This window comes from Physeter macrocephalus, chromosome 2 (assembly GCF_002837175.3).
Source record: "Physeter macrocephalus isolate SW-GA chromosome 2, ASM283717v5, whole genome shotgun sequence".
Lineage (NCBI taxonomy): Eukaryota > Metazoa > Chordata > Mammalia > Artiodactyla > Physeteridae > Physeter > Physeter macrocephalus.
The window spans coordinates 94190973-94217089 of record NC_041215.1 but is presented as its reverse complement, the minus strand read 5'-3'; the positions used below and the strand labels follow the sequence as shown (position 1 = coordinate 94217089).

At 40.0% G+C, this 26117-nt stretch overlaps 3 protein-coding genes across 23 annotated transcripts in view; all 3 read right to left on the bottom strand.

Annotated features, from left to right (window-relative positions):
- Positions 1-8472, bottom strand: part of ANKAR (ankyrin and armadillo repeat containing) — a 96697-nt gene extending 88225 nt beyond the window's left edge. For 20 of the 21 annotated variants that reach the window (XR_003677117.2, XR_003677118.1, XM_055089042.1 and 17 more), the window contains exons 1-3: positions 8384-8472; positions 7075-7710; positions 556-993 (exon numbers count right to left, since the gene is read on the bottom strand). Coding sequence is in view for 19 of the 21 variants with exons in the window: in XM_055089042.1 (XP_054945017.1) it covers positions 556-993; positions 7075-7675 (1039 nt within the window). In the remaining 2 variants the exon portion in view is untranslated. Of the gene's footprint in view, positions 1-555; positions 994-5901; positions 6159-7074; positions 7711-8383 lie in introns of those variants that run through there. The other variant, XM_055089049.1, reaches the window with a different exon arrangement.
- Positions 8473-9104: 632 nt separating this feature from the next.
- On the bottom strand, positions 9105-15071 carry ASNSD1 (asparagine synthetase domain containing 1). Its single transcript, XM_024115592.2, has 3 exons — positions 13608-15071; positions 13131-13312; positions 9105-11798 (listed from the first exon to the last, which is right to left on the bottom strand). The coding sequence occupies exons 1-3, from the start codon at positions 15069-15071 to the stop codon at positions 11513-11515; spliced, it is 1932 nt and encodes a 643-aa protein (XP_023971360.1). The 3' UTR covers positions 9105-11512.
- On the bottom strand, positions 15038-22930 carry ASDURF (ASNSD1 upstream open reading frame). The gene is made up of 4 exons (XM_024115593.3): positions 22684-22930; positions 17132-17185; positions 15816-15891; positions 15038-15163 (listed from the first exon to the last, which is right to left on the bottom strand). Exons 1-4 carry the CDS (start codon positions 22771-22773, stop codon positions 15093-15095), a joined length of 291 nt encoding a protein of 96 aa, XP_023971361.1. The 5' UTR covers positions 22774-22930; the 3' UTR covers positions 15038-15092.
- Positions 22931-26117: the final 3187 nt, after the last annotated feature.

The window sequence follows — 26117 nt, the reverse complement described above, 5'->3', positions numbered from 1 at the left end:
AGAATAGTCTGCTCTGCATTCCTGTCAAATTCCATGTAAACATGGTCCTATTTTAGCTCTCTATTCTCTTACATTTGTCTATTTCTTTGTTATAATACCAATATATTACTAAAGTTTTTAATATGTTTTCATCTTTTTTTCAGAAATGTAAGACCATTCATGATCTTTTACTGCTCCACATTAATCTCAGAAACAATTTCTAAACTTTCATGAAAAACACGATAGGGATGTTGAGTAGAAGTGCACTGAACTTATAATTTGAATGAGATACAATATAGTGTTTTCCCATCATGAACATAGCATATTTCCCTATGTTCTCAGAACTCATTTTAAGTCTTTCAACAGTCCTTATGATTGATATAAATATATACCATGTACTGTGTGAATATACCAAGTATTTTTAATTACTTTGGAGACATTACATTTTGCTTTTTATTTTTAACAGGCTACAGCTTTGTTACATGCTTGGACCCACATACTAGAAACAAAATTGAATTTACATATAAGCTCAATATATATCTACATTTTATATATAATTTTTGGTGATACTCTTACCTGAAAAAGGCTGAAGCAGACTACTTAAATATGGAACTTTCATCTTCTTTTTTAAACTCAGCAGAAATGGAGTCAGAAAACATATTAATTTTAGGTATCCTATCCCTTTCCTGATTTCTGTTTTCTTCTCAAAGTGTTTTTGAATAATCTTTTTTTGGAGATATAACCTTTGCTGTAATCTCTGGTAGGTACAAATGTCAAGATAATCCTGATTATATCTTACAGCATTAGTAAGCCAATAGGCTGTTTCAAATATGAAAACATTTTCACACTGTTGAACTTGTGTGGTACTGAATGTCAACTTTAGTAGAATATTTTCAGCATATTTCATAAATACAGCTTTTTCTTCAGGACTATTGGGATTATATGTTGGATCTTCATTCATGTCTTCATCATAGATGCCATCAAAGTCTGGATCCTTTGTAATATCTATCAAACCTTCACATTAAAAAAGAAAGATTTTAGATTGTGAAAATTTCTTACTTGGTTTCTGGATAAACAGAGTAGATTGAAGACAGGGTTTCATCTTGAAATTCTACCGAAATGACAGCAAAGGGATAATGAAATGCCAGTAAAATTGTCAAAGAATAAAAGCAGACAGATACATGGTAACTAAGCAGAGTAAAGAAAGATGGAAGCTTGCGGAATTAAAAAGAATTGATTTTCATTCTCTTTGGAGAAATACAACATCATGGAAACATTATAACATAAGTCCCATCTTTAATCAAAGAAAATATGGAAGAACAACAAGAAATGTGATCTTCCTTTAAGCAGAGAATCAGCTTCTTACTTGAGCATAAGGTATATTTGCTTTTTCAGGTCCTAAATTACATATTTCTTCTTTTTGATGATAACAGAAGCTAAACATATACAATAAATAACTTTCCTACCAATTAATCATGATGAGACAAGAACTGAAACTTGATTTTACTCTATATTATGAATGACAATTTCTATATTACATTTTCTTCCCATTTATGATGAAATTAAGTGTTTCTTGTTGTCAAATTGTCTTTTTTAAGATATTTACAACCTTAATCAAAGCTTGAGAAAACGGCTTAGAACCGTAAAATAAGACTTCGTAGAAAATGTGGAGTGTGTTTGTAACATACGTGCCTTAAAGTGTAAATAATTCATCAATGTGCCTCCCCCCCTTTCTTTTTCCTTTTTTTCTTCCTCAAATCTACATATTAAAAAAGTCAGAATAATCTTGGATTTTTAAGATGGCCACTATGATTCATCTCCCTTTTGCAAAAGAGTTAGTAAGATAAATTATTGAGATTAAAAAGAAATTAAGCGTTTCTGACAGTTAAAATAGATCTAAACACAAGCTAGAGCACTGTTGATTCCTCTAAAACTTTGTGCCTTGAGTGGATGGGAGCCAAAATGCAGCAAGTCAGTTCTCACCCCAGAAGGGCAGAAGGGCTGAAAAACTGGAAGGGAATGAGGAGCTCCACAGACCATTCCCCTCCTCTGGCTCCAGACTCATTGCCCCCTCCAAGCAGGATATAGGAGGAAACAGACCAATCAAAGAGAAGAGACCTACAAATACGGCATTTGGGGAAAGTCTCCCCAGTGAAACACCAAGGTTTCCTCCTAATCACTCTACAGTGTGGTGTACTAGTCAGCAAGCGGGCTCCTGCCTCACCCCTCAACCAGGATGGAACGAACAGCAAGGATCACCAGACTGGTGAGGAAGGCCTACTCAGGTGAAAGGCCGAGACTGGCAGGTGCAGGGAGGTGGAGTAGGGGCGGACGAAGGATGGAGAATGGGAGGATGGATTTTGAAGAGCAGTAAAGTGCCTAGAGAAAATAATCTACCGGCTCAGGTGGGAGTAGGAGGGTGAAAGTGTGGAGAGAGACATCTCTAAGGAGAAAATGGAACTGCTACACCACCTGATATTTCACTTCACTGAGAGGAGCTCGATATTTCTGTTCAAAAGTTGGGGGCTGAATTGACATGTACAATGGAAAACTAAGCGAATTTCTTAAAGAATGCACAACTGTTCATGTCACAAAAAATTAAGTTATTAATGAAAGGAAATGTGATCATAGCATGGTATGCAAATCAACTGGGAAGATATGTACAAAGTCATTATGAAGTAAAAAAACGAAGAGGACTTAACTAAAAATTGGATATAACTAAATTTGGAAGGCGGGGGGGGGGGAAGGGGAGAAATACAAGATTCCATCGTTTTAACCTCTATGCTAATTTCTTTTAATATTCTCTCCTGCCCTGGTTTTACTCCTAACTCCAGATTCTTTCTCCATGCCTAATACATATCTTTACTTGAATGTCCTAGAGGCACTCCCGAACAAAATCCACCTTTCCTCTCCCCCAAATCTGCTTTTCTTTCATTCCCTATCACAGTTAAAAGCACTATTTATCTATCAGTTCCTCAAACTAAAAACCCGAGAGTTTCCTTCAATTCCTTTTCTCTTACACTCTGTTAACCATTTAATTTCTATATGTATTGAAATTTACTACGTGCCAAGCACTGTAGATGTGATGAGAATTTAAAGGCAAAAAAGGCATACTTTTCTGTGCTCTCAAGCTCTCAAGCACAGAAAATCTATTAAGGAAGACAGAGATGAAACCAATAATTTCAATACAAAATGGTACAATGTGTACAGAATAGAGGAGGCTGTGTCTGAATGAGGTCTCGAAAAATGAGTAGCAATAACCTGGGGAAGAATGCAGAAGAGTGGGATGAGAGAGAAGGGCATTCCAGATAAAGGACAAGGAATGAGCAGAGGCATAAAAAAATAACCATTTCAGTTTACCAGCTTTTGGTTTTAAATAAGGTCATCAGATCAAGAGACCTGCCCTAATGAGTATCCCTTCTCAGCAAACTGGATACTATGACCAGATTTTTGGAGTGCTCTATTCTCCACTGCTGTTGCTACCCTACCATTTTTTAAAGGTGGTGTTTGCTGGTGGTTTTATACAGTGCAAAGGTATTAAAGAGGTGAAGTTTAACTTGGCCTCAGTGATTCCCAGCAGTCTTCCCTCCCCCCAAAATAGTTGGCCTCCCGCAGAGTTCCTTGGAAATTCACTGTAGCACAGTGTTTAAGGCAATCACATGGTCAGTTGCAAGGTTTGAACCCAGTCTCAAAGTCAAGAGAGGAGGTGCTGTTGCCCCAAACGTGAAAGATGAAATAGCAAGTCTCGCCACTATCTTGCCACCATACAGCGGCAACTACAAGGACTAAGCTGAGAGCACAGGGTTAGAGCCAAATTTCCATGAGTCACACTCTATATCAGACACCTTTTGTTCCCTACCTCACTTCCTCCCAGACAGTATTTTTCACTCTAGCTGTCATTGCATGGACCAGCTCCACAGAGATGTAACCTGACTGCACCACGTGGCCCTTACTTTTGCCCTGGGGTTTCTCTGCCACTGCTGTGTTGGACTCCCGACGGAACCCATTCCACCATTCTGATGGATGAACAAATCTGCATGAGGGAGTTAACTCTCATGGAACCTTTGACTAATGAAGAAGAGAAGTCAGGGAAAACATGCTTTCCTCTTCCATCCTTCGGCCTGACAATCCTGAAGCGTATTCTATGTGACTCCCCAGAGTCCCAGCAAAACCGTCCCTAATTATTCAAGTGACAAAAGCTCAACAGCATTATCCTTGATGACTCCTCCTTTTCTATTCACTTTTCCTGTCCCTCACTCCTGTTCCTTGGAGTCATTGCACATAAACTACTCCGACTGAAGCCCTCATTTCAGGCCCTAATTTGGGGGGTAACCTAGGCTAATACACTTTGCACTTGTATGCTGGTGTCTGACCCTGTATATCCTTAAGCATGCAGCATAAAAGCCCCACCTTCTAAGAGTCCAGGTCCCTTTCCTGGAATCTGATGCTTGGCCCTGCAGGATTTCATAGTGATGCTCCAGATGTGGTGCATGATGGGGAACCTGTACCTATTCCTGCTGCTGCCTCTGGGAGTTTCCCCCTGAAAACTCTGCTCCAGCACACCTCGAGTGTGTGCTACTTGGTCATTTACAATTGTTTGCACTACACCTTTGTTACAGTGCCTGAAGCATTGATGCTGCTGGTTCTTCAGGAGACTCCTGAAGTGTGGTGGAGGGAGAAAAAAATCTCTATCCCCATATGATGCTCTTGATTGTCCAGCAGCCAATATTACAAAGCGCTTTAGTGTAACATACACAGCACTTTTCCCAAGGCACATGGTGGTAGAGTGACTGGCTCTGAAAGGTTTCCAGCCTCATTCATATTCAGTGAAAAAGACAGAGAGCAGCCAGAAGGCAGTTGCAGTATGTAAGGCTAGAGAAAAGAGTGTTCTGTATCAGGGTGTTGTAGTTGAGATAAAGCAAAGTGGATGATTTTGAGATATTTTAGTGGTAGAATCATAATAGTCAAGACATGAATTCCCATCCAGAAAAGGAGAATTAAGTCGAAATGTCCGGGACTGATATTTAGTTACGTATCAATATGGCCACATTGTTAAAATACTGAAACCTTCCATATTGTGTGGTCAATTAAATTGCTATAGCCCTGAGCTCTGTGAATGCCTCCCTTCCCTGGGATAGCCTAGAAAGCTCCATGATCCAGCAAAGGGTACATACGACAAGGAGAAGGTCTCTGAGATCCTGTTCCAGCATTACTGCTGATATCTGTTCTGACTGGTCAGTGCTCATGCTGTGCTGGCGGTTAATTATTTTGAATATCACCCCTGAAAACGTAAGCCATGGAAGACAGACAACTTTAGTCTCTGGGTGCTCCCCAACTCCACCGACAGCTTGATTAGAATGTTTCTATGTGTCTCTGATCTCCTCAACCAGGAGCACCACTGTGAGGCACCACTCATAGAGGGTGGCCTCAGATATGATAGACAGCTAGATTCAATAGACCAGATGTTGGGCCACAAAGTTGCTTGATATAACTGATTTTATCATCAACTAAGCAGGAGCCCTTTGTCCGTAGATACAAAACAGGACACGTGCTCCCTCCTGCCCTGGCCATCTCTCTTCTTACTATTGATGCTCTCACTGGATGATCCAAAGGCTCTTGTGACTTTAACATATGAATGACTGAGTCCTCAATGTACACCTCTAACCCTGATTACTCTCCAGAATTTGACTTGTATAATGGAGTTTCCACCTAGATATCTGGATCTAAAAAGGGCTCACTGTTTCTTTACCAATCTGTCAGCTCTGCCTTTTGCTTTGCTTGACACATGCCAGATTGGAATGATGGTTCATTAGTCCCACCTCCTTTCTGATGAGAGTCTCAAAGTAATCTTTGTAAAAAGGGAAGAAAAGCAAACCCAATTTTTTTCAGGATTGTCAAAGCTCTAACGTTGTTAAAACCTACCATCTAATAGTGCGGATCCTTAACCTCCATGGAGCTCAGATCTTCACAAAGTTCCTGGCATCATCTCAATCAAGAAGGGCAAACGGTGTAGCTTAGTTTATAGACATATCTTGGCCAATGCAAGTAGGCAGAAACATTATCTGGCTTGTGCCATATTCCCTACTGTCTTCCAGTGAGTAGTGAATATAGATTACTGGACAACTTCCAGGATAGAAGAGTCATCAGCTACTCTATCATCGTTGACATCAAAATGACACCTTAATTTAGATACAATTTATTTATGTGAGCTCAACCAGCCTTGGAGGACCTAAACTACCAGAAATGATAGCACTTCTGGTTGAACACTAACAAATGTTTTTAAGACTTTGACCATGCCATATTCTCTTCAACAATGCATCTGCATGTGCCAAAGTATCAGTACCCTTTAAGGGGAACTACCAGACCAGTCAAGGGAATGCAGAAATTAATGGAACTTATTAGCTATTACTGGCAGCATTTTGCATTACTTCACCTTAATCACCCCAAGGACCTGAACAAGAAGAGATTTTTCGGTTCCAGTTACAGCTATAATCTTTTAGAAACCAGTGATCCTCCCATCGTAGGTACTCTGCACCTATCCAGTGACAGTTGTTGATTCCATCAACATCACAGACTAATTCTCACCCAGAGCAGGAGAATTTCTGCCTATACTCAATACTCTTGGAGTCTGCTCTCAACAGAAGTTGATTACCTTGCATAGAAATGAGAGCTATTAGCTATCTAAACTGTCTTTGAGACACAAAGGTACCATCTCCAAGAGATGGTACTGCTTGCTGGTACACACAAAAGCTACAGAGCCTGAAACACATCTGGAAGCCCAACCCATAGCAGGTGAGTCAGGCTGCCTTAGTGTCACCAAGCAAATCTTATTTCCAGGCATTTGAACTTCACAGAAGTCTAGCCACAGATACAGTAAATAGCAAATGAACACTTCTGTGGTTCAGGTCCTAACCAAGCTTCAGAAGGTGACATTGAAAAAAATTAATTATTAATTATTGAAAAAATAGATTCTTTATAATTCAAAAAATCTTTCAAGAAACATGGCTAAATACATAAAACTGAGCCACAGATAAATTACTTTTAAATTAAAAAAAAAGCCTTCTAATAAAAATAAAACAAATTAAATGCTCTTACCTGCTGTACTAAACTCTGCAAAAATATCTCTATTTGTTTGAGGCTTCCCATCTGGATCAATGTCCATGATGGTACGCCACAATTCAGAGAATCTAGCTCGTTTTTCTTTGGGCATATATATTCCATGCCATAGTGCTTTCAACATGTAGTCAATATTGATCAGAATTTGCCCAATTCTGGTATCATAATAAGCTGGAGGTAATTGACAAGAAGAACTCTGATCATAATTAGCTTCTAAACTGATTGAAGGAATTTGATTTAAGCAATAAATTCCAACAGCCAATTCCCTTATGATTTGATGGACTTCTCTGTAGTCTAAGAGGGCAGTAGGGTCTACAGGAGTCAGTAGGATTGCAGTGGAGAAGGCTACATTATTTATTTGACTCATAATTCCACACGGGATGTCTAGTTGAGAGCAGACATCTTCTTTGGCAGACAACCAGCCAACTAGTGCAGTAGTCAGCAACTCTTGTACTTCACTCCGATCATATTTTTCAAAAAAAGCAGAAGCATTTCTCTGTACTGCTAAATTCTCCAGGTAAGTTTCTTCATCTTGAATTTGATCAAATCTAGGTGATACTTTTTTGGGCAATCTTAACATTTCTAATTAATTCTAGTGTGTCCTTTTTGAAGTTTCTGCAATGAATAAAAAGGAAAAGACAAGCAATAAAATTTACCATGGTAATGAAGCTGAATTTCTCAAGAAATAAATCTGTACCTTTCATCTTTATCACATTAATTGTTTCATGGTCAACCACTATATTTTTTCAATTAAAAATTCTTTTTCAATTAAAAATTAAAAAAAATTTTCAATTAAAAACAATTTTTTAATGACATACACTATATTTGTTTCAGGTGTACAACATAATTTGATATATGTATATATTTTGAAACGATCACCATAATAAATGTAGTTAACATCCATCACCATACATAGTTACAGAACTTTTTTTCTTGTGATGAGAACTTTCAAGATTTTATTATCAACTATAGTTGCCATGCTATACATCACATCCCCAGGACTTACTTATTTTATAACTGAAGTTTGTACCTTTTGACCCCCTTCACCCATTTTGCCCACCTCACCCCCTGTCTCTGGCAACCACCAATCTGTTCTTTTATCTATGCTTGGGCTTTTCCTTTTTTGTGTGGTTTTCCATAACCACTATTTATTGAGCATCTACTATTTGCCCAGCTCTTTATACACAATATTGATTTCATTTAATTGGCCCCTCTGTATTGTGGTTCTCAAAATCTAGCCTGTGCTGAAATCACCTGTGGCTTGTTACGACAGATTGCTGGATCCTACCCTAGAGTTTCCGATCCAGTTGGTTGGAGTGGAGCCAGAGTTTCCGTTTCTGAAAAAGTCAGATGCTGCTCTGCGAGACAGGCGCTGGGAGCCCCACTTTATAGACGCAGAAACGAGACTAGGAAGGTTACAGGATGGGCCTGAGGTTTCACAGCTTCCGAATCAGAACCATCCCAGGTCTGTCCATCCTCAAGTTCAAGACCTATGCCCACTGGACACCGGAAAAGAGAAGGGACAAGGAAAGGGAAGAAACCAACTCTGAGATGATAGTTTGCTTGTCCAGGCGAGGAGAGCTGCGTCCACGCCGGTCCTTGGAGTATTCCCGGGGCCGAGGACAGTGGTCGTTTTGAATTACTGGTCTCTCGTTGGGCCCGAAGCCAACGTCAGGAGCCCCGCGTGGGCGAGGGTAGCCGCTGCAGGGAGGACTGGGAGGGGCTCTCCTGAGCCGAGGGCCTGGGGAGGCCTGCTCGCCCCGCGGCCTCCAGGCTCTCCTGGGAGCCCGGGCCTTTGCTGAAGTCCCGCCGCCCCGGCGCGGGCTGAAGCCGTTGGTACCCGGGGCCTGGGACAGCGGGGCCGCGCCGCGAGGGGGCGCTCCTGTGCTTCCGAGGTCGGGGCCTCCCGCCAGTGCCAGGGATGCTCGCGGCGGCTTAGATTCCTCCAAGGCAGGTGCCCCACTCCACCCCCACCCCTCCCCTTTAGAACTCAGTCCGGACTGGGGCTCTGGGAACAGTGAATCTCTGTCATTTCCTACTTTCACTATTCGTCTACGAGAAAGCACAGAAACAGAGCGGCGGAGGCGAGGGCCCAAGGCTCTGAGGTAGTCCTGAGTTAGAATCCCACCTCCATCAACATTCTTTTACTCAACAAACATGTATGGAACGCTTGTTATGAGCCAGGCGCTGGGAATGCCGGAAAAGGGCAGCTGTAAAACCCCAAGGAGCTTACAGTTACACAGATAATCATACAGCTGCATTTAAACAGTACCATAATGTAAGATGTAATGACAGCACATGAAGGAAAGCTAACCTTCATGGGAAAGGCTGCCCTGAGGAAGTGATGATCTTTTAAGCCGAGCCTGATAGATGAGAAAGAGCTATCCAAGCAGAGAGTTGGAGAAGTAGCTTTCCAGGCATAGGGAACAACAGGTGATGAAGAACTAAGCTGAGGAGAAAGTTGAAATTTTTGAGAAACTGAACAAAACTGCATAGAGAACTAGAGAGATGTGGGCACAAAAATAGGATGAGGAGGTAGGTGAGGGCCAGACTATGCAGGCTGCTGAGTTAAAGATTTTGAACTTTATTCTAAGAGTTGACGCTAGATTGATAGCAGTAGATGGCAGGTGCAGGCTTGAGTGGTGGTGATGGAGGGCTGTGGATAGGTTTGAGAAATAATGAGATGGCCTACTGGGAACAGATCGAATAGTGGCAGAGTTTAAAAAGAAGGTGGTCATCTAGGTGACACCTAAGTTTCTGTCAGGAGCTATGGGGGATCAGGGCAAGATTAAGAGTTCAGCTGTACCTGTGAGAGAACCAAGCAGAGATGTCAGATGTGCCTTAGATATATAGGTCTTAGCTAAAAATGGCAGCTTGGGTTAGGTGTATACACTCCGGCAGGCTTAGGGTAAGTGAAGCCAGGGGAGTGGCTGAAATCACCACGGAAGAATAGATAATTGAGAACCCAGGATGGAGACCTGAGAAATTTAATATGTAAAGGTCAGGTGGAGAGGGTGGAGGCAGGAAAGAATACAAAAAAGCGAGCAGTCAGGAGAGCAGGAGGAAAGCCAAGATTGGTCACAGAAGCCAAGAGAAGAGAATGGCCAACTTCACTGGATGCTGCTCTAGGTCAAGGGAGATGAGAACTGAAACTTTTCCCTGAATTTAGCAACAGGGAGGGTTCTGGTCACTGTTTGAAGGCAGAATTTCTCTTATTCCAACCATGTCACTATCTTAGCTGCTGTGAAGGTAGTGAATATTAATAAATTTGTGATTGCTCTCCCAGATCAAGAGACGTCAAAAAGTCACTGCCTTCTTTAAGAGAGCTGCATGTTTGCACTTACGAAGTATGAGCAATGTATGTAAATTCCTAAAATTTCTTTCCCACTATAATTAAAAGAATCAAAGTATGTCCAGATCCAGAAAGGGTGTCAGCCCTAATTGGGGATAGATCCCAAATGTGACCTTGTGTTATGGTGGTTATGACTGAATACTGTGGGTGGATGTCAGGTTGGAGTGAAGGTGAGCGACGAGGTGGAAAGGTGGAAAGGATGAGTGTGGGTGGGAGGCGAGAGACGGTACGTACAGAAAGACATAGGACCAGGGATGTGCATTTTAAATTGGTACAGACTAGAACGTTTTAAATGATTATACGAAGGACACTATAGAGAAGAGGCTGAAGATAATAGAGAGACGAGTGTAAGGTTCCTGAAAGGCAGGAAGGGTTGGGATACAAAGAAGAGGTGGAGGCACAGCCTTTTTGATGGATGGATGCATATATTTCTCTTTCTAAAGCCAAGAAGGAAGAAAAGGATGAGTGCACACACAGGTAAGTTAGAACTTTTGGTGTTGGAAAGCTGAGCAGTTCTTAGCTAGATGACTTTGATTTCTCTGCGAAAAGCTGAGGTCGTGAGCTGAGAATGGGGAAAAGATAGGGAGGTTAGAGATCTGTGGGACAGGAGAATATTTAAAATAGTCTTCAGAAGTTCTCAGAGCAGAACAGTGAGCTGCCTAAAGAGATGTACCACCTGTCTCTCAGGAGTGTGAACCTCAAGCAAATTGTTTAGCTTCTCTAAACCTTAGTTCTCTTACCTGTTAAATAACAACAGTAACAAACTGAGTTATTTCTGGATATAGCTACCATGAAGAGTCAATAAAAGCTGCCTTCTTTTAGTGTTGCTGGTGGGAAATTACCATGTAAGAGTTCAAAACAATGTTAATACCACAGTTTAAAATATCCAGGTTGTTCTTTCAAGTATAATCTCTTTCTCTGGAGTATCAATTTGATTAAATTGGTTGTATTACACTACAAAGTAAAAATTCACATAATGAATTTTACAGCAACATTATACAATAATAAAGCAGCAGAGTATTTTTTTAAATCATCATTCAGCAAATGCTGTTACACTGTGAAATATTACATTTTGATCTCTTTTTCAATAGAAAGGTTTTCTAAGGAAATGACTTGGAGCCTTCCACATTTATCAGATGCTTTTTCATTATTCTTTTCCATTTTTGCAATTCTGGATCCAAATTGCATGGCCCGTTTCGGCAGAAGAGCAGAGGTTGTTAGACCAAGTTCCACTGCCGCAAGACGCAAAATTAGTTTTTCACCAATTCCACGGGATAAAGTCAAGTTTGCCTTTTCCCAAACCGGTAGGGAATTTAGAAAGGAGACAACATTTTCATCCAGGAAAGGAAATCTAAAATAAAAAGTATAACTACTATTAAAGAAAACAATGAATGACAAGGTAGAGACAAGAAACAATGAAGTCTCAGAGTTCGTGTATTATGATGCTCCAATTCCCATGAAGCTTATTTGGACTCCTTGTTCTTGCGTGCTCGTACCCTTGTAATAAAACCATCACTTAATAAATCAACCTACTTGAACAAACTTCTGCTTTTTATAATTAAATGAAACATCTTCTTTTATCCTTAATCCTTTAAAAAGTTGTATTCAAGCACTTGTTTACTATCATCAGAAATATGTTGTAGGTAAACGCAAACCCCTAAGATTAAAAAAGAATATACACATGAAAGTGGCTTGATCTCTGAAACTTTTAGGTAATCTGCAACATATGACTAAACTGTGTTCAAAAAACATATGACAGAGGGGAATCCAGTACCGGAACCGCCATTTAAATCAGTATGGATCTATACAGGCACGCCTTGTTTTATTGTGCTTCATAGATACTGCGTTATTTTTTTTTTTTTTTTTACAAACAAAGTTTGTGGCAACCCTGCGATGAGCAGTATATCGGTGGTGCCATTTTCCCAACAGCATTTGCTCATTTCACGTTTCTGTGTTACATTTTGGAAATGCTCGCAATATTTCAAAATTTTCATTATTATATTTGTTATGGTGATATGTGATCAGTGATCTCTGATGTTACCTTGTGATTGCTTTTTGTTTTGTATTTTTAAATTAAGGTATATACTTTTTTTTTTAGACATTAATGTTGCTGCATACTTAATAGACTACAGTACGGTGTGAACATAGCTTTTGTAAGCACTGGGAAACCAAAAAATTCAAGTGACTCGCTTTTTTGCAGTGGTCTGGAACTGAATCTGCAGTATCCCCAGGTATGCCTGCACATACAGAAATGTCTGTAGAGACAAAGTCAGGCTCTGTAACACTGGAGGAGAAAGCTTGGGAGTAGGACTATGCCCTTATTGGGAGGAAAGCAAACATCTGAAACAAAACGAAGCCCCTTAAACACCTTCTCTCAGTATTTCATTACCTCAAGTTTTACAGTCTTTCACTGTGGTCTTAAAAGCAATCATGTAATTGTATCATATTTGAAAATTACTGAAAAGCCATTTCTTGGAGAATGAGTTCTGGAAAAACCGTTGCTCTGGCTCTTCTCCAGCTTTGCTTCTGACCGACTGTGTTTGTAATATAAAGCCAAGATATTGCTGCTACTGTTATTCATTTGAACAAGTCTCCAAAGAAAAAGGAACCTAAAAATCTCCTTTTACAGTCTATTGTCTTTACAAGATTACCCAAAAACCCTCAGATAGATAATAGGAATTACCTTGCTTCTTTTCCATGATCACCAATAACTCTGTCATCACGACCAAGATTTCTAGAAGAAATTCGACCCAGTTCCATCTCGATTTCCTTATTCAGTCCTTCCAGCCCGTGTGTCTGGAAGCGGACACGATGACGAGAATAACCTGCGAGCTGCTCATCTGCACCAATTCCAGTAAGAACTACCTATAAAGGTTTAAAGAAATCCATATAAAAAATGTTATCTACTATACAGTAAGGAAAATAACTAAGATAAAAGTCAAGCTTAAAAAATGATAACCCCAAAGATAACATTTTCAGAGAAAAGCCATAAGGCAAAGTCATAAAATAGTAAAATAGGCCCAATTTTTACAAAGTCATATACTTTGTGTTGTAGTTTAAATGCAACTGAAATACGCTATATTCTTGCAACTTAAATGCTAAAAGCTTTAAGGGTCAAAGTTAGGTCTCAGAAATCCTGAGGAGAAATACCGTGTCATACCTTTGCACTACTCTGATATGGTTTTGCTTCATCTTGGGTCACTAACCAACCAACTCCTCCAGAAGCAAACCAGACTGCACAGCCAATGCTGTCATCCAACACTGTATCCAAGGGCTGAATTAAGTGGGATATTCGAGTTCGTCTTAATCTTTGCAGTTCTTCCAGAGAAACATTAATTTCAACAAAATTCCAAATCCGGGAAGGGTTGGCAGCTTGTAGTTCCTTTAGCCCTGCTCTTCCTGTGATTCGATCTGGTACATTGAATTGCTCACCAGGATTAGCAGCAGCAGCAGCACTGACATTTTTAGAGGATTCTTCAGCGCGTTTTTCACAATTATTTTTCTCTTTTCTCCCTTTTTTGTTAAAACCAGCTGGTACGGTCTTTTCTTTAGTCATGAAAGCCACATTAAGAAGATCAATTGGTTCATCTAAAGGAATATGACGGTCAGCAAGCGCTGCGATAACCATGGAATCAATTCCCCCAGAAAACAGGATTGCAACATTTGCTTTCCTATTACTAGTATTCAAAACTTCACTTTGTGTCAGTTTTTCATCCCTAGGTAAACACAAGACACGTCTCTTGACTGCGACACTCAGGACATCAATGAACTGCTGAACTACTTTCTTCATGTGTCCATCAGTAAGAAAGACCTGAAGGGTCTCTCTTGATGGTGGGACGCTGGAAATGCTACTGCAATGGATCTCAAATGCGGCTTGTGGCAAAATCATATTTAAAGGGACAACAGGTTCTTTAAGATACAGTTTGGCTTCATTTGCTGCCACTGATACAAATGTTGGCAAATCTGCTGAAATTTGAGTTAGGCTATTAACACATTCTTTGATAACATCCTCCCTAGAGTTATATTTCCAAGGATACAATTTTAAAACAACAGATTTGGAAATGGAAGTAGACTTTAGATCAATTCTGAAAATTCCAGATGCTGGAACTTCTTGCCACTGATTGGCCACTCCAGATGTTTGGGCACCGATTGAAGAGAGGCAGAAACTCTTGCCCAAACTACTAAAATGCCAAAGCAAGCTACGACGACCAAAAAAATCCCTACCAAACCACAAAGAATGACTAGATGCTTGATAATATATAAAAGACCAAGGACCCTGGACTTTTGAGAAGAGTGACAAAATATCAGATTCATTCTTACAAGAGGAAAGATAATTAAGCATTATTTGGGTATCATTCTCTTCAGCTTCAACCTTTATTCCACTAAAGACTTCTCCATTCCACAGGAATACATTGCCTCTTTCATCTTCAACAGGCTGGGCAGTCAACACACCTCTTAAGTGAAGGACATGACCAGAAAATAAACACTGGTAGTTAATATTAGACTTTAACAACTGTTTACTACTATTGGGTCCCCGCCGTTTAAGATTACACAGTAAATCCTCTTTCAAATCTTTGTTGAAATGCTCAACAGAAAAGCTTACTGCACAACAAATGCCACACATTGCTATGTAAAATCAAGTTGACTATTTCTTGATTTTGGTCTTCTCTGAGTTTTCTATTTCTTGGTATTCTTTCCTCAGCTCATCCAATATATCTGTGGGGGAAGGGAGAAGACATACTAAGTGAAATAAAAATTCTTGAACCTTTACCTAGTAATTCAAAGGGCAAAACAGGTTATTTTCCAAGATCAAATCATGAGTATATATACTATGTTAGTTTGAATAATAATTTACAATAGGCTTCTAATGAAGAATGTTTAGTATTTAGGTAACTCGTGTGTTTGTTAAACGCTTATTTTGACCTAGGCATGGGGCAATGCACATTAAATATACATATCATTTTATTTAAATCCCATAAGACTTTGGAGGCTCAAAGTGATTGACTCAAAATCAGAAAGGTAGAAAGTGGGAGAACAATATTTCATGCCTAGATCTGTCTAAAACTCTAAAACTTACGTTAATTATTATCGCTTCCTAACACATCTTATATTTTTTAAATTTTATTTTTACTGTTGACTCATCCTTGGAAGGCTAACTTGAAAAAAACCAAACTATTGCATTAATTTTATTAACAGGTATACCACCATCCCATCTTTAGATATATGTTTAAACACATTCAGATACAGACAGATATATGTTTAAACATTCCGATGTAGACAGTATAATTTAGGCACCATCATGAATTTCTACAGAAAGCCCACAAAAGAATTTCTGTGTGTTTCTATATAATGTACCAAAAAAACTTACTTTTGCTTTCAGAAAGCATTTCTGTTCGGTCTGCAAGAAAGAATATGTCGCTGTTCTGTTGCTGCCTATATACTTTCTGCAAAACATAATTTAGGCTAATATCATAATTTATTCTAAAAAGTAGATGTCAAAGCTCTGAACCCTATTATTGCTTATTCTTGAACTTCAGTAACATGTTCGGAACAATACCTTAGCAAATACAGATAAACAAACAGAACTCACCCATTATCCAACTATCTAGAAATTGCTACCATTAACACCGAGGTAAAACTCTTTTTTCTCTGCATATGCTATAACACCATTTTTCTTTAGTAATATTTCAGTTTATTTGGTCATTTAAGTGTTACCAACTTTTCACCATTATAAATCAACGTTGAGATGAATGTCTCTGTACCTAAATTTTTTTGCACTCTCATGATACTTTCCTAGGTATCAACTCCTATAAATAGAACAGCTGGATCAAAGTGTTACACAGCTTTAAGACTTTGATACATTATGCCAATTTGCCCTCTAGAAAGTTTGTATCAATTGTACCATACCTGTATCAGAAATGTCTAACATGTCAGTTATCAAGTAATCTCTACAATGCTTTAAAGGGCTCAAATCATTTAACTTTAAAATATATGTTTTGGCAGTATAATGACTCATGAAACAGTAGCTTGCTTGTTTGTGACTACATTAATGGAAATGGAGTTAAATAACCATGTTAAAGATTTGGGGGCTTCCCTGGTGGCGCAGTGGTTGAGAGTTCGCCTGCCGATGCAGGGGACGCGGGTTCGTGCCAGAGGCCCGCATAACGCAAAAAAAAAAAAAAAAAAAAAAAAACAACAAAAAGATTTGGAAGCTTTGGGTAAAAAACCTGGGGTGTGGGGGGGAAGGAAGGGGAAGCATTTACCTTTTTTTTTTTTAAACAATTATTCACATTCACCTGAATAGTTTCTACTCTTCTCAATAGATTTAAAGTTCATTTATCTCAAAAGAAAACACCAATTCAAGTATAAAATAAATACCATTAGTGACCATGGCTGCAAGATAACATAGTACAATTAGTATCATTTGGTTCAAAGGTAATGTCAATTGCATATGATGGGGAAAAGATTATCAACAGCTATGGTTAATATGTAGATATCTATATATGATATATATTAAAAAATCACGGACACTTCACTTCTGCAATTTAACTAAAAAGATGCTGAAACCTTGTAAATTTTAATATAATATAAATCTTATATGTAGTTCTTATAACTTTTGTATATAGTTAATAAGATATAATCAAACCCTCCCACATACTGTTCGGAATAACTCTAATAACTCACCCTGTTCTTCTTCAGGTTAGAAAGTTCATCCACAACAATTTTTTGTTCTTTAATCTATTAAAATAAGAAAACATTCTTAAATCAGAGGTTATCAAAGTATGCTCAATGAGGGCCCTTTAAAATTAAAGACATGGGATAAGTATTGATTGTCCAAATGGGCAGTCTGTGAATATATAGATTCTTTTCAACAGCAGCTGTGTGGAAGTGCAGGTGGGGGAAAGCTGAGGGAAGAAACAGTGATTAGACTTACAAAGTATTAGACGGCTCACTGAGCCCAGACAGGGTGTTGGTAACCAGCATTCATATTCAGGCAAGAGCCATAGTTACTAAGTAAGATTTACATCTTTTATTTAAAATAGAGAACGTACCAAAAAAAAAAAAAAAGACAGTATGCACCAAAATCCAAAAGTAATACCAGTTTTTTCAATGATTTCTTTTAAATTATATTTTAGCTTTAAAAAAAAAAAACCAAATGGAATGAAGAGTGGGTTACTCCCCACCCCCGCCATTCCCATGCTTTTCATGATTTATGTACTAAATGGTACAGCCAGACATTCAGAGGAAGCAAGTAGCAGTAAGTGCCCTACCTGGGGTAGTACGACCCATCACTTTCCATCTTTGCTTTACATCTCAAAGGTTAGCACAGGGCTGGCACTGTTGAACTAGGTCTCACTTTTTATTAGTAGAAGAGGGCTCAACTAAATGGAAACTCAGTTTCTTTTAAACTCTTTTCAGTAATGGTAGCTATATTGTGAACATGACTGATTACATAGTATCACTAGGCCTCTAAAAGCATATTTCATAATTTTGGCCTACCTCGGCAGCCTCGAGGATCGGTCATACATCAGTATAGGTGGCATGCTACGGTAGTAATCAGAGTGGGCTGTGTGTGGTTTGAAACTTCATTCCTCACAGATGTGTGCCCTTCTGCTCTCCAGCTGACAGTCACTGTAGTAACTGACTAGAGATTGAGTTGAATTCCAAGATTGAATTTGTACAACCTCCTGGAGGCTTATGTTTGAACAGCACTTTCCCATTCATTTTAGGAATGGCAGGTATACTTTAGTACTTCAGACAAGGAAACTGTGATAGAGGGATGAGAGACTTGCCCAAGATGCCACTGTCAGTTTGGGACAGAACCAAAGTATTATCTAGGACATCTACCACCTCAAAGGCTATAGCCATCCTTATCTCAAATTTATTTTCAAAGGTTTTCTTTTTTTTTCCTGCTTATGGCAGTTAAGATTTATATTATACTGGCTCCCTTTTGAGGGGGAGGAGCAGAGGAGTGATAATCAGATAACTGTTTTGGGAACGTAGCTCTGGCTAAAGTGAAGGACCTACTGGAAGAAGGTAACAATGGATGAGGAGAGGCCAGTTAGGAAACCTTTGCAGGATTCCCTACGGTAGATGAAAGTGACTGGTTTAGGATGGTTAAGAGTGTACGCGGTGACAAAGGCACATATTTCAGATGGGCCTCAAAAATAAAACTGATAGGGCTTCTCCGGTGGCGCAGTGGTTGAGAGTCCGCCTGTCAATGCAGGGGACGCGGGTTCGTGCCCCGGTCTGGGAAGATCCCACATTCCGCGGAGCGGCTGGGCCCGTGGGCCATGGCCGCTGAGCCTGCGCGTCCGGAGCCTGTGCTCCGCAGCGGGAGAGGCCACAACAGTGAGAGGCCCGCGTACCGCAAAAAAAAAAAAAAAAAAACAAAACTGATAGGACTTCCTGATGTACATAAAGGTTGGCTCCCACGTTACTGGCATGGACAACTGGATGGATGGTGGTGACATTTTCTGAGACAGAGAATACAGGCAGCAGATCTAAGGTGAGCAGTATTTCTAAAAGTATTAAAAGAGTACATAGAAAAAAACCAAACCAGGCTCCTCCTCTTTAGGGAGGATGCCCACACCCTTTTTCTCTGGGTGAGCATCTCTGCCTTGCTTCTATCTTAACTAAACAAACTTTCTCTGTGTGCTCTCCCACTCGTTGTGCTATGTCTCTAATAATAAACTGTGTACCTATTTTTACAGTTTTGCCTCCGTGAGAAATGCATTTTTCACTGGGGGCAAGAGCCAGGGATTGTGGTGGCTAGGATTCCTGGTTTTCATCCAGGCTACCCAGGTTCAATTCCTGGGCAGGGATTAAGATCTTGCTTCATGGCATCACTCACTGCTGCCTCTCTGAGATCAGATGGTGCTGCAACCTGGGAGTTGAAGATATAAAGAAGCTCTTCTCCTCAAGTTATTTATGGTTTACAACAATTTGGTAATTTACACCTGTGGGTAAAATTAAAACATTTATCTTTCTCTCTACCTGCTCCCTCCTGAGATTGGAAACTCTTAGGTTCCCAGCAGCATTATCAGCTCCTCTACGCTGGGAACAATTAAATCATACTAAGGATAATCAGTCTAGTTACACTAAAAAATTGGGGCAAATGCCTTATCAACAATGCCAATATATAATTTCCCTGAAAGATAAGGATTGGTACAGAACAGACTAAGTCAGATAACCTGGGTATACACTGGCCAACACCTAATGGAAGTTCTTGACTTAAATTCTTACTTATGACCTTACTAGCACTGCTAGCTATATTGTTTTCTATATTGCCTGTTTTACAAAATTGTTGCTTATTACATTACCAAATGTGTGACTGAGCCTCTGATAAAATGATGATACAGAGTTCCATGTGAGATCAATGATTGTAACAGTGTAACTCTAAATATGGGAAGAAGCAACAAGAGGGAATATTTACCTGGACCATAAGGGATTAGTAAGACAGGTGGTCCAGAGGTTTTTGGCTACTGTTAACAGGGCCTAGTCCAGTAACACCACATTGAGTGGCCTGTCAACGAAATCTTTGCCAGACCCGGGAACGAGCATTCCTAGCACCATGGGATGAAATGGTCATGAAATGCCCCCCAAACCATGGTTAAACTTATGACCATGAAGGGGCCCTGCCGACTGGTAACTGACCCTTGCCATCTACCTCTACAAGGACTAAATCATGGCCACTGCAGCTGCTGACCTTCAACACCCCCTGAAAGGAGTTCAGGGTGGAGATCAGAAATGAGGCACTCTGGGGGACTTCCCTGGTGGTGCAGTGGTTAAGAATCCGCTTGCCAATGCAGGGGACACGGGTTCAACCCCTGGTCTGGGAAGATCCCACATGCCGCGTAGCAACTAAGCCAATGCTCCACTACTGAGCCTGCGCTCTAGAGCCCACGAGCCACAACTACTGAGCCTACGTGCTGCAACTACTGAAGCCTGGGAGCCTAGAGCCCATGCTCTGCAACAAGAGAAGCCACTGCAGTGAGAAGTCTGTGCACCGCAACGAAGAGTAGCCCCTGCTCGCTGCAACTAGAGAAAGCCCATGCGCAACAATGAAGACCCAACACAGCCCAAAATAAATAAATAAATAAATTTTTTTTTTAAAAAAGAAAAAGAAATGAGGCACTCTGCGCTCTGGGAAAAACTGGTAGGACAGCCCTTCAGATAGTCAGATATTTTCAGAAAAAGATTTTATGAGCCCAAATTCTTCATCTTTTCATACCTAGGAAAACACTAACATCATTAATGGTTAACATCTGCTTTGGCTATTAAGGAGAAAATTTTCAGACCAATAGCACCTGTTATCTATGTGTTAATACCACATTAAAAGTTAAAACCTACTTAAATGAAACTAGACAACTGGCTACCTGGCTACAAGTCACACCAAAGCGTCAGGTCCAGACTGGGTTTCAGGCTTTATCTCCTGAAAAGAAATGAGATCTATTTTGTCTATTAACGTTCAGGTTGTCACTCCTCCAACTACTTCTAACTAGGTATGTCACAGCTATGTCAATAACACTGGGTTAGTAGAAAAAGACATCAAAAAGTTATATGATCGTGCTCAATGGCTTCATTCCTTTGGACAGGGTAACCCAAGCGCTGACACTATCTGGACTACAGTTAAAGTAATGCTATCAAATGTAACCTGGTTCTTACTCCTGCTTGGGCCCCTGGTTACAATAATTCTTTTACTGATCTTTGGTCCCTGCCTTTTATTAATTTACTTGTCTAGTTTGTTCTTTCTAAGGACACACAGTTTCCCAGACAAGATGACAGTGATGCAGATTCCAGCCACTCCTTGGAAAAACAACAGAAGTCACCCTGGGCCCCTTAATGAGACAGGACGAGAGCTCTGTGACCCCAACTAGGTAGGGTCTACGAGCCCCATGCCAGCATGAAGAAGCTGCAGAAGACAGACCTTTGCCCTTCATCCTCCCAATAAAGATTTACTGGGGTTCACATCTCTTGGGGGGATTGAGGCAGGAGATAGATGAGCTCCAGGCTAAACATTTACAACTGGCCTCCTGTTCACACTTCCTGGGGTGAGAAGAAGATGGGCTCCAGACCGGACATTCATTACCAGCTCCCTGTTTACATTTCCTGAAGCAAGAGACAAACGGGCTCCAGGACTACATATTTATGACCGGACTCTTGTCTATATTTTGAGATCTGCACCTCGATATAAAACCAGCAACAGAAATAGAGTAAATAACCGGACATTGGACATTTTTATGGCAGGGACAGAGTGGGACTAAACCCTGTGAAAAGATCAAGAGGTCATACGTTTCCCATCCTTGGGGCAAGGGAAACATTGCACATGCGCAGAAAGGCTCCTTGGGGGTCAAAAAGGAGGGGGCACCACCCCGTAATATGTGATGGCCGTCCCATAGGCCTCTGGGCTGTAATCCATCTTGGAAAAAAGTTGCTCACGCATGTTGGGGAGGATCCTAGGGCAGGTCAGGTGTGGAAAAAGAAACCAGATAATGGGCCAAAGGTAAACAAAGACCTGGAAGAACTGCCCTATATAAACGACTTCACCACCTCTTTACTGCCCTCCTCCTCATTAGGGGGCGACATCCACACCATTGCTCTCCGGGTGTGCATCTCTGCCTTGCCTCTATGTGACCTAAACCGTTTCTCTGTGTGCTCTCCCAACTTGTTGTGCTATGTCTCTAATAATAAACTTTGTACCTGTTTTTTTTTTTTAAGAAAAAAAAGCAACTATGAATCTCAAAGACATTATGCCGAGTAAGAGACGCATACGCTATGATTTCATCTACATGATGTTCAGGAAAGGATAAAACTGTCGTGATGCAGAGCAGATCAGGGGTTGCCCGAGGTTCTGGGTTGGGGAGGGCACAGCTATAATGGGAGTCTTCTGAGGTCATGAACTGTTCTGTATACCAATTGTGGTGGTGGTCACACAAATTTACACATGTGTTAAATTTAGAGAAAAGGAAAAAGGATCAAATTTTACTGTACGATAATTTTTAAAATAAAACTTTAAAAAATTCATAATTTGAAAAACAAAACAACTAAACCCCCGCCCTACTGCCATATGGGTCTAATATTGGGGCAAGTTTCAAGGCCTCCCTTTAACTGTAGCTGTCAAAGCAGCAGGACAAAACCGAGACCGGACCACGCGGCCGCCGTGGATCTTCTCTGGGGGGCGAGCGACGCCCCGTCCCGAGCCTGGGGGCCTTGTCACCTCGTCCCACACTCACCTTGCTGCTGAGATCTTCCTTGTGCTGCGTCGAGTTGTCGGTAGGGACCTGCCCGGAGCCGTCCTCGGGTCGCGCACCTCGGCTGGGCATCTCCACGGAGCATCAAATACGCAGGAGGCGCAGCCCGGAGAGCGTTCTAGCAGCTCCCAGTCCACAGCCCCAGCACGTCTGAGCCCCAGCGCCTCCACCCCCTCCTTTTCCCTTTGCCGTGAGTCCTACCAATGGCGTCTGCGCGCTCACTCTTACGCCTGCGCGCTCACTCTCTTACGCCTGCGCGCTCACTCTCTTACGCCTGCGCGGTTCGGATCGGGCCTGGGGGCAGTTGTACGCGTGCGCACAAATGATTAGTGAGCACGTGAGCAGAGCCTGGTTGTGAAATCTTAGAGGTTCCTGAACGGTCCCCTAGTGGATGGGGTGTTGAAACGCTCTTCACCACGTGGCATCGGTAGACTGTGAGTTATATGCGCCCCCCAGTGGTAAATATAAAGAATAGAAGCGCTGTAGAAATACCGCTTAGTATTTATTATCTAGGCAAGAATATGAAGCCAGGCACAAATTTAAGAGATACTTGTTGGCAATGGAACTGTGCAGAGTAGGTAAAGTTTTTGTTAACTTGTTATTAGGGTTAAAAGATAAATACAGGATTCCCAGTTAAAAATGAATTGCAGATAAATGAATAAATGTTTAGTATAAGTATGTCTCATGCAATATTTGCAATATCTCAGTAGTATGAGAAAAATTATACAAAACTTGGAAATAGGCAAGAATTTATTTACCAAGGTGTTCTTTCATAGCTTTGCTGAGCTTGACTTTATGTTGACTGGGCTATTTTATAATTCTGTAGGGGCGGGGGGGTAACAGGTAGATTTTTGTCTGGCAGATATGCAATAATTTCTATCTGATACACCAGATAACCCCACACGTTATGACTTATTGTTCTGTAAGATATTAAACAGTTTTGCATCTAACTCTGCAATCCTACCCTAATTTTTAAAATGAATATATGTCTACTTTCTCATGTACTCTTAGAATTGGTTTTAGCATCTTACTTGTTCGCTCATTAATTAATGAGTTGAATAAAACTTTGACAAATGTTCATTTTATATTTGTACAGGAGACATGGTTTTCTGTTTTTGAAAATTATACTGTAATGTAGGAAATCTCAAGTTTCCACAGAGATGCTCAAGTGAACTCATGTGATGGAGCCAAACTTTATGGCTAAGGAAGTGTACCTCATGTGTTGTTTAAACCCAGGAATATCTTTTATTGGCTCTTAGAATAAATCCAAAGCAGTTATAGAACTAACCACTGTCTGTTTTTTCTTTTTACTGATTTTTTTTAAAAAATTTGTTTTTGTTTCTGATTTATGCATAGCTAAGTTATTCTGCATTGGTAGCAATGATTGAGAATTTGGTTTTATGGCCTAACCATTTGGTGATACCTGTTGAATGATGGCTATGTAGTCTCAATTAGAAGTGAGATGACAAAGAATCCAGGTTTTTTAGTCTTTTCATTTGTCCTTTGTGAGCTCAGATTGATTAAGAATGTTGTGCCCACTGGGAAGAACAGCTTTTTGAGATCTGAACTGGTGAATTTTTGTGTGTCTGTGTTTACTTTCAACCTGGGGTTGAGGTTGTAAAGCTGAAGCTATAAGCTTTCTAAGTGTCTGTGTCTATAATTTATAACAGCCTTTATATTTTGCTGAGTAAAAGTAAAATGTTTTCCTACTCTGTGGGGTATTAATAAATTCCATTGTAATGCCTCTTAAATTAAAGGAACTTTGTTCTGATTGGTCTACAGATGTACATATGCACTTGCATAAATCCCCCAAATTAAAAAAAAAAGCCCAGAATTTCTAATGCTTTAAGTGTGCTAAACTTAAAAAACAAAAAAGTCCTTCTTACAAAAACTATTAGCTTCGGGCTTCCCTGGTGGCGCAGCGGTTGCGCGTCCACCTGCCGATGCAGGGGAACCGGGTTCGCGCCCCGGTCTGGGAGGATCCCACATGCCGCGGAGCGGCTGGGCCCGTGAGCCATGGCCGCTGAGCTTGCGCGGCCGGAGCCTGTTCTTCGCAACGGGAGAGGCCACAGCAGAGGGAGGCCCGCATACCACAAAAAAAAAAAAAACAAAAAAAACTACTAGCTTAGAAACATTTGAAGAATCCAAGTTTATATAATTAAGGTGAGTCTTTGGAGAAATCAGCCTGGAGTAATAATTTTGGTTTAAGAAAAGAAGGCAATTATATGTCTTTTCCCTGATTTATCAATGTTAAGTAAAATAAATACACATTTTAAGAATAACATGTAGATTTGTTTTCTGGGACTAGCTAATCTGAACTTCCTAAACTACTTATATTGATTTACTCATTAAATAAACTAGCATTTTTGCTAGAAAATATTTAAGTTTATGAAAAGTGTTAATTTGTGTTCACTAAAATAACTTATTAAGACAAACTTTTTATATCAACATTAATTATGTTTTATACTCTGTGAATTTAAATATAATTCCAAAATTCTTAGGTAACTTAAAACCCTAAGATAATATTAAATTAATTATTAATTAATCATTAGATAACTAGATTATTTTAAAAGTTGAATACTGAAACACTGATTAATAAAAGCATAATTTTAAGTTTATATACTTTTGCTTCTTGCTTTTGTATGCTATAGAATGGTTATCCTTTTGGGTCATGTTAATATACATGTTCATTTTTGCCACTTTAAGAAGGTGTGAAAGGAATGTGTGTGGCTGTAGACACTTGTGTTATGTTGACTTATAAGCTTTATTCATCTGCTAAAATGCTTGCATATGACAGTTCTCAATAATCTACCTTCAGTTTTCCTATGAAACAAAACTTATTAAATTGGTTAAAAGTTATAATTAATATGGGAGCTAAGACCACACTAAGGGCAGGAATAAGAGAGCATGTAAGGTAATGGAATGAGTCTTGTTTTGAAAGGAAAAAGAGAGTCCTGAAGTGTCACTTTATTCAGAATATGAAAGAGCACAGTGAAAGACAAAACGTTGAGGAAGTATAGCAAGTTGGAGAAGGTTTGATGAAAGTGGATCTTATTTGCCTTGGTTTGTAATACCAGGCCCCGAAAGGAAATTTTGAAATATGCTAAAACTTTGGCAAAGTACATTCAGTTTTGAAGTCCTATTCACAAGATAATTATTTTTTAAAAACGTTACTGCCAAATTTTATGTTAATTAAAAACTAAAATTTGGCAATCTCTTAACCCACCTCCTGGCTCCATTTTCCAAAACCTTTAGGATTCACTACAATTGATCTGGTGGGAACCTGGGAACATGCCTCTCCTGACACTGACACATAGGATGTCATCTTAATTAGTGTTTGGAGGTGATGGGGAGGCTTATCTGTAAAGCTAAAGAGAATGAACTTCCCAGTGTATTAGTCTTCTTTGTACCTCACC

What these genes read in the sequence shown, in the direction of transcription:
- ASNSD1 (XM_024115592.2), bottom strand. Translation starts at nt 15,071, where the DNA reads ATGTGTGGCATTTGTTGTGCAGTAAGCTTTTCTGTTGAGCATTTCAAC. An exon ending in CATATCAGAGTAGTGCAAAG is followed by an intron (nt 13,313 to 13,607) that starts GTATGACACGGT and finishes AAACCTTTATAG; the next exon opens with GTAGTTCTTACTGGAATTGG. An exon ending in GATCATGGAAAAGAAGCAAG is followed by an intron (nt 11,799 to 13,130) that starts GTAATTCCTATT and finishes TTTTTATTTTAG; the next exon opens with ATTTCCTTTCCTGGATGAAA.
- ASDURF (XM_024115593.3), bottom strand. Translation starts at nt 22,773, where the DNA reads ATGCCCAGCCGAGGTGCGCGACCCGAGGACGGCTCCGGGCAGGTCCCT. An exon ending in CTAACCTGAAGAAGAACAGG is followed by an intron (nt 15,892 to 17,131) that starts GTGAGTTATTAG and finishes TATGTTTTGCAG; the next exon opens with AAAGTATATAGGCAGCAACA. An exon ending in AATGCTTTCTGAAAGCAAAA is followed by an intron (nt 15,164 to 15,815) that starts GTAAGTTTTTTT and finishes CTTCCCCCACAG; the next exon opens with ATATATTGGATGAGCTGAGG.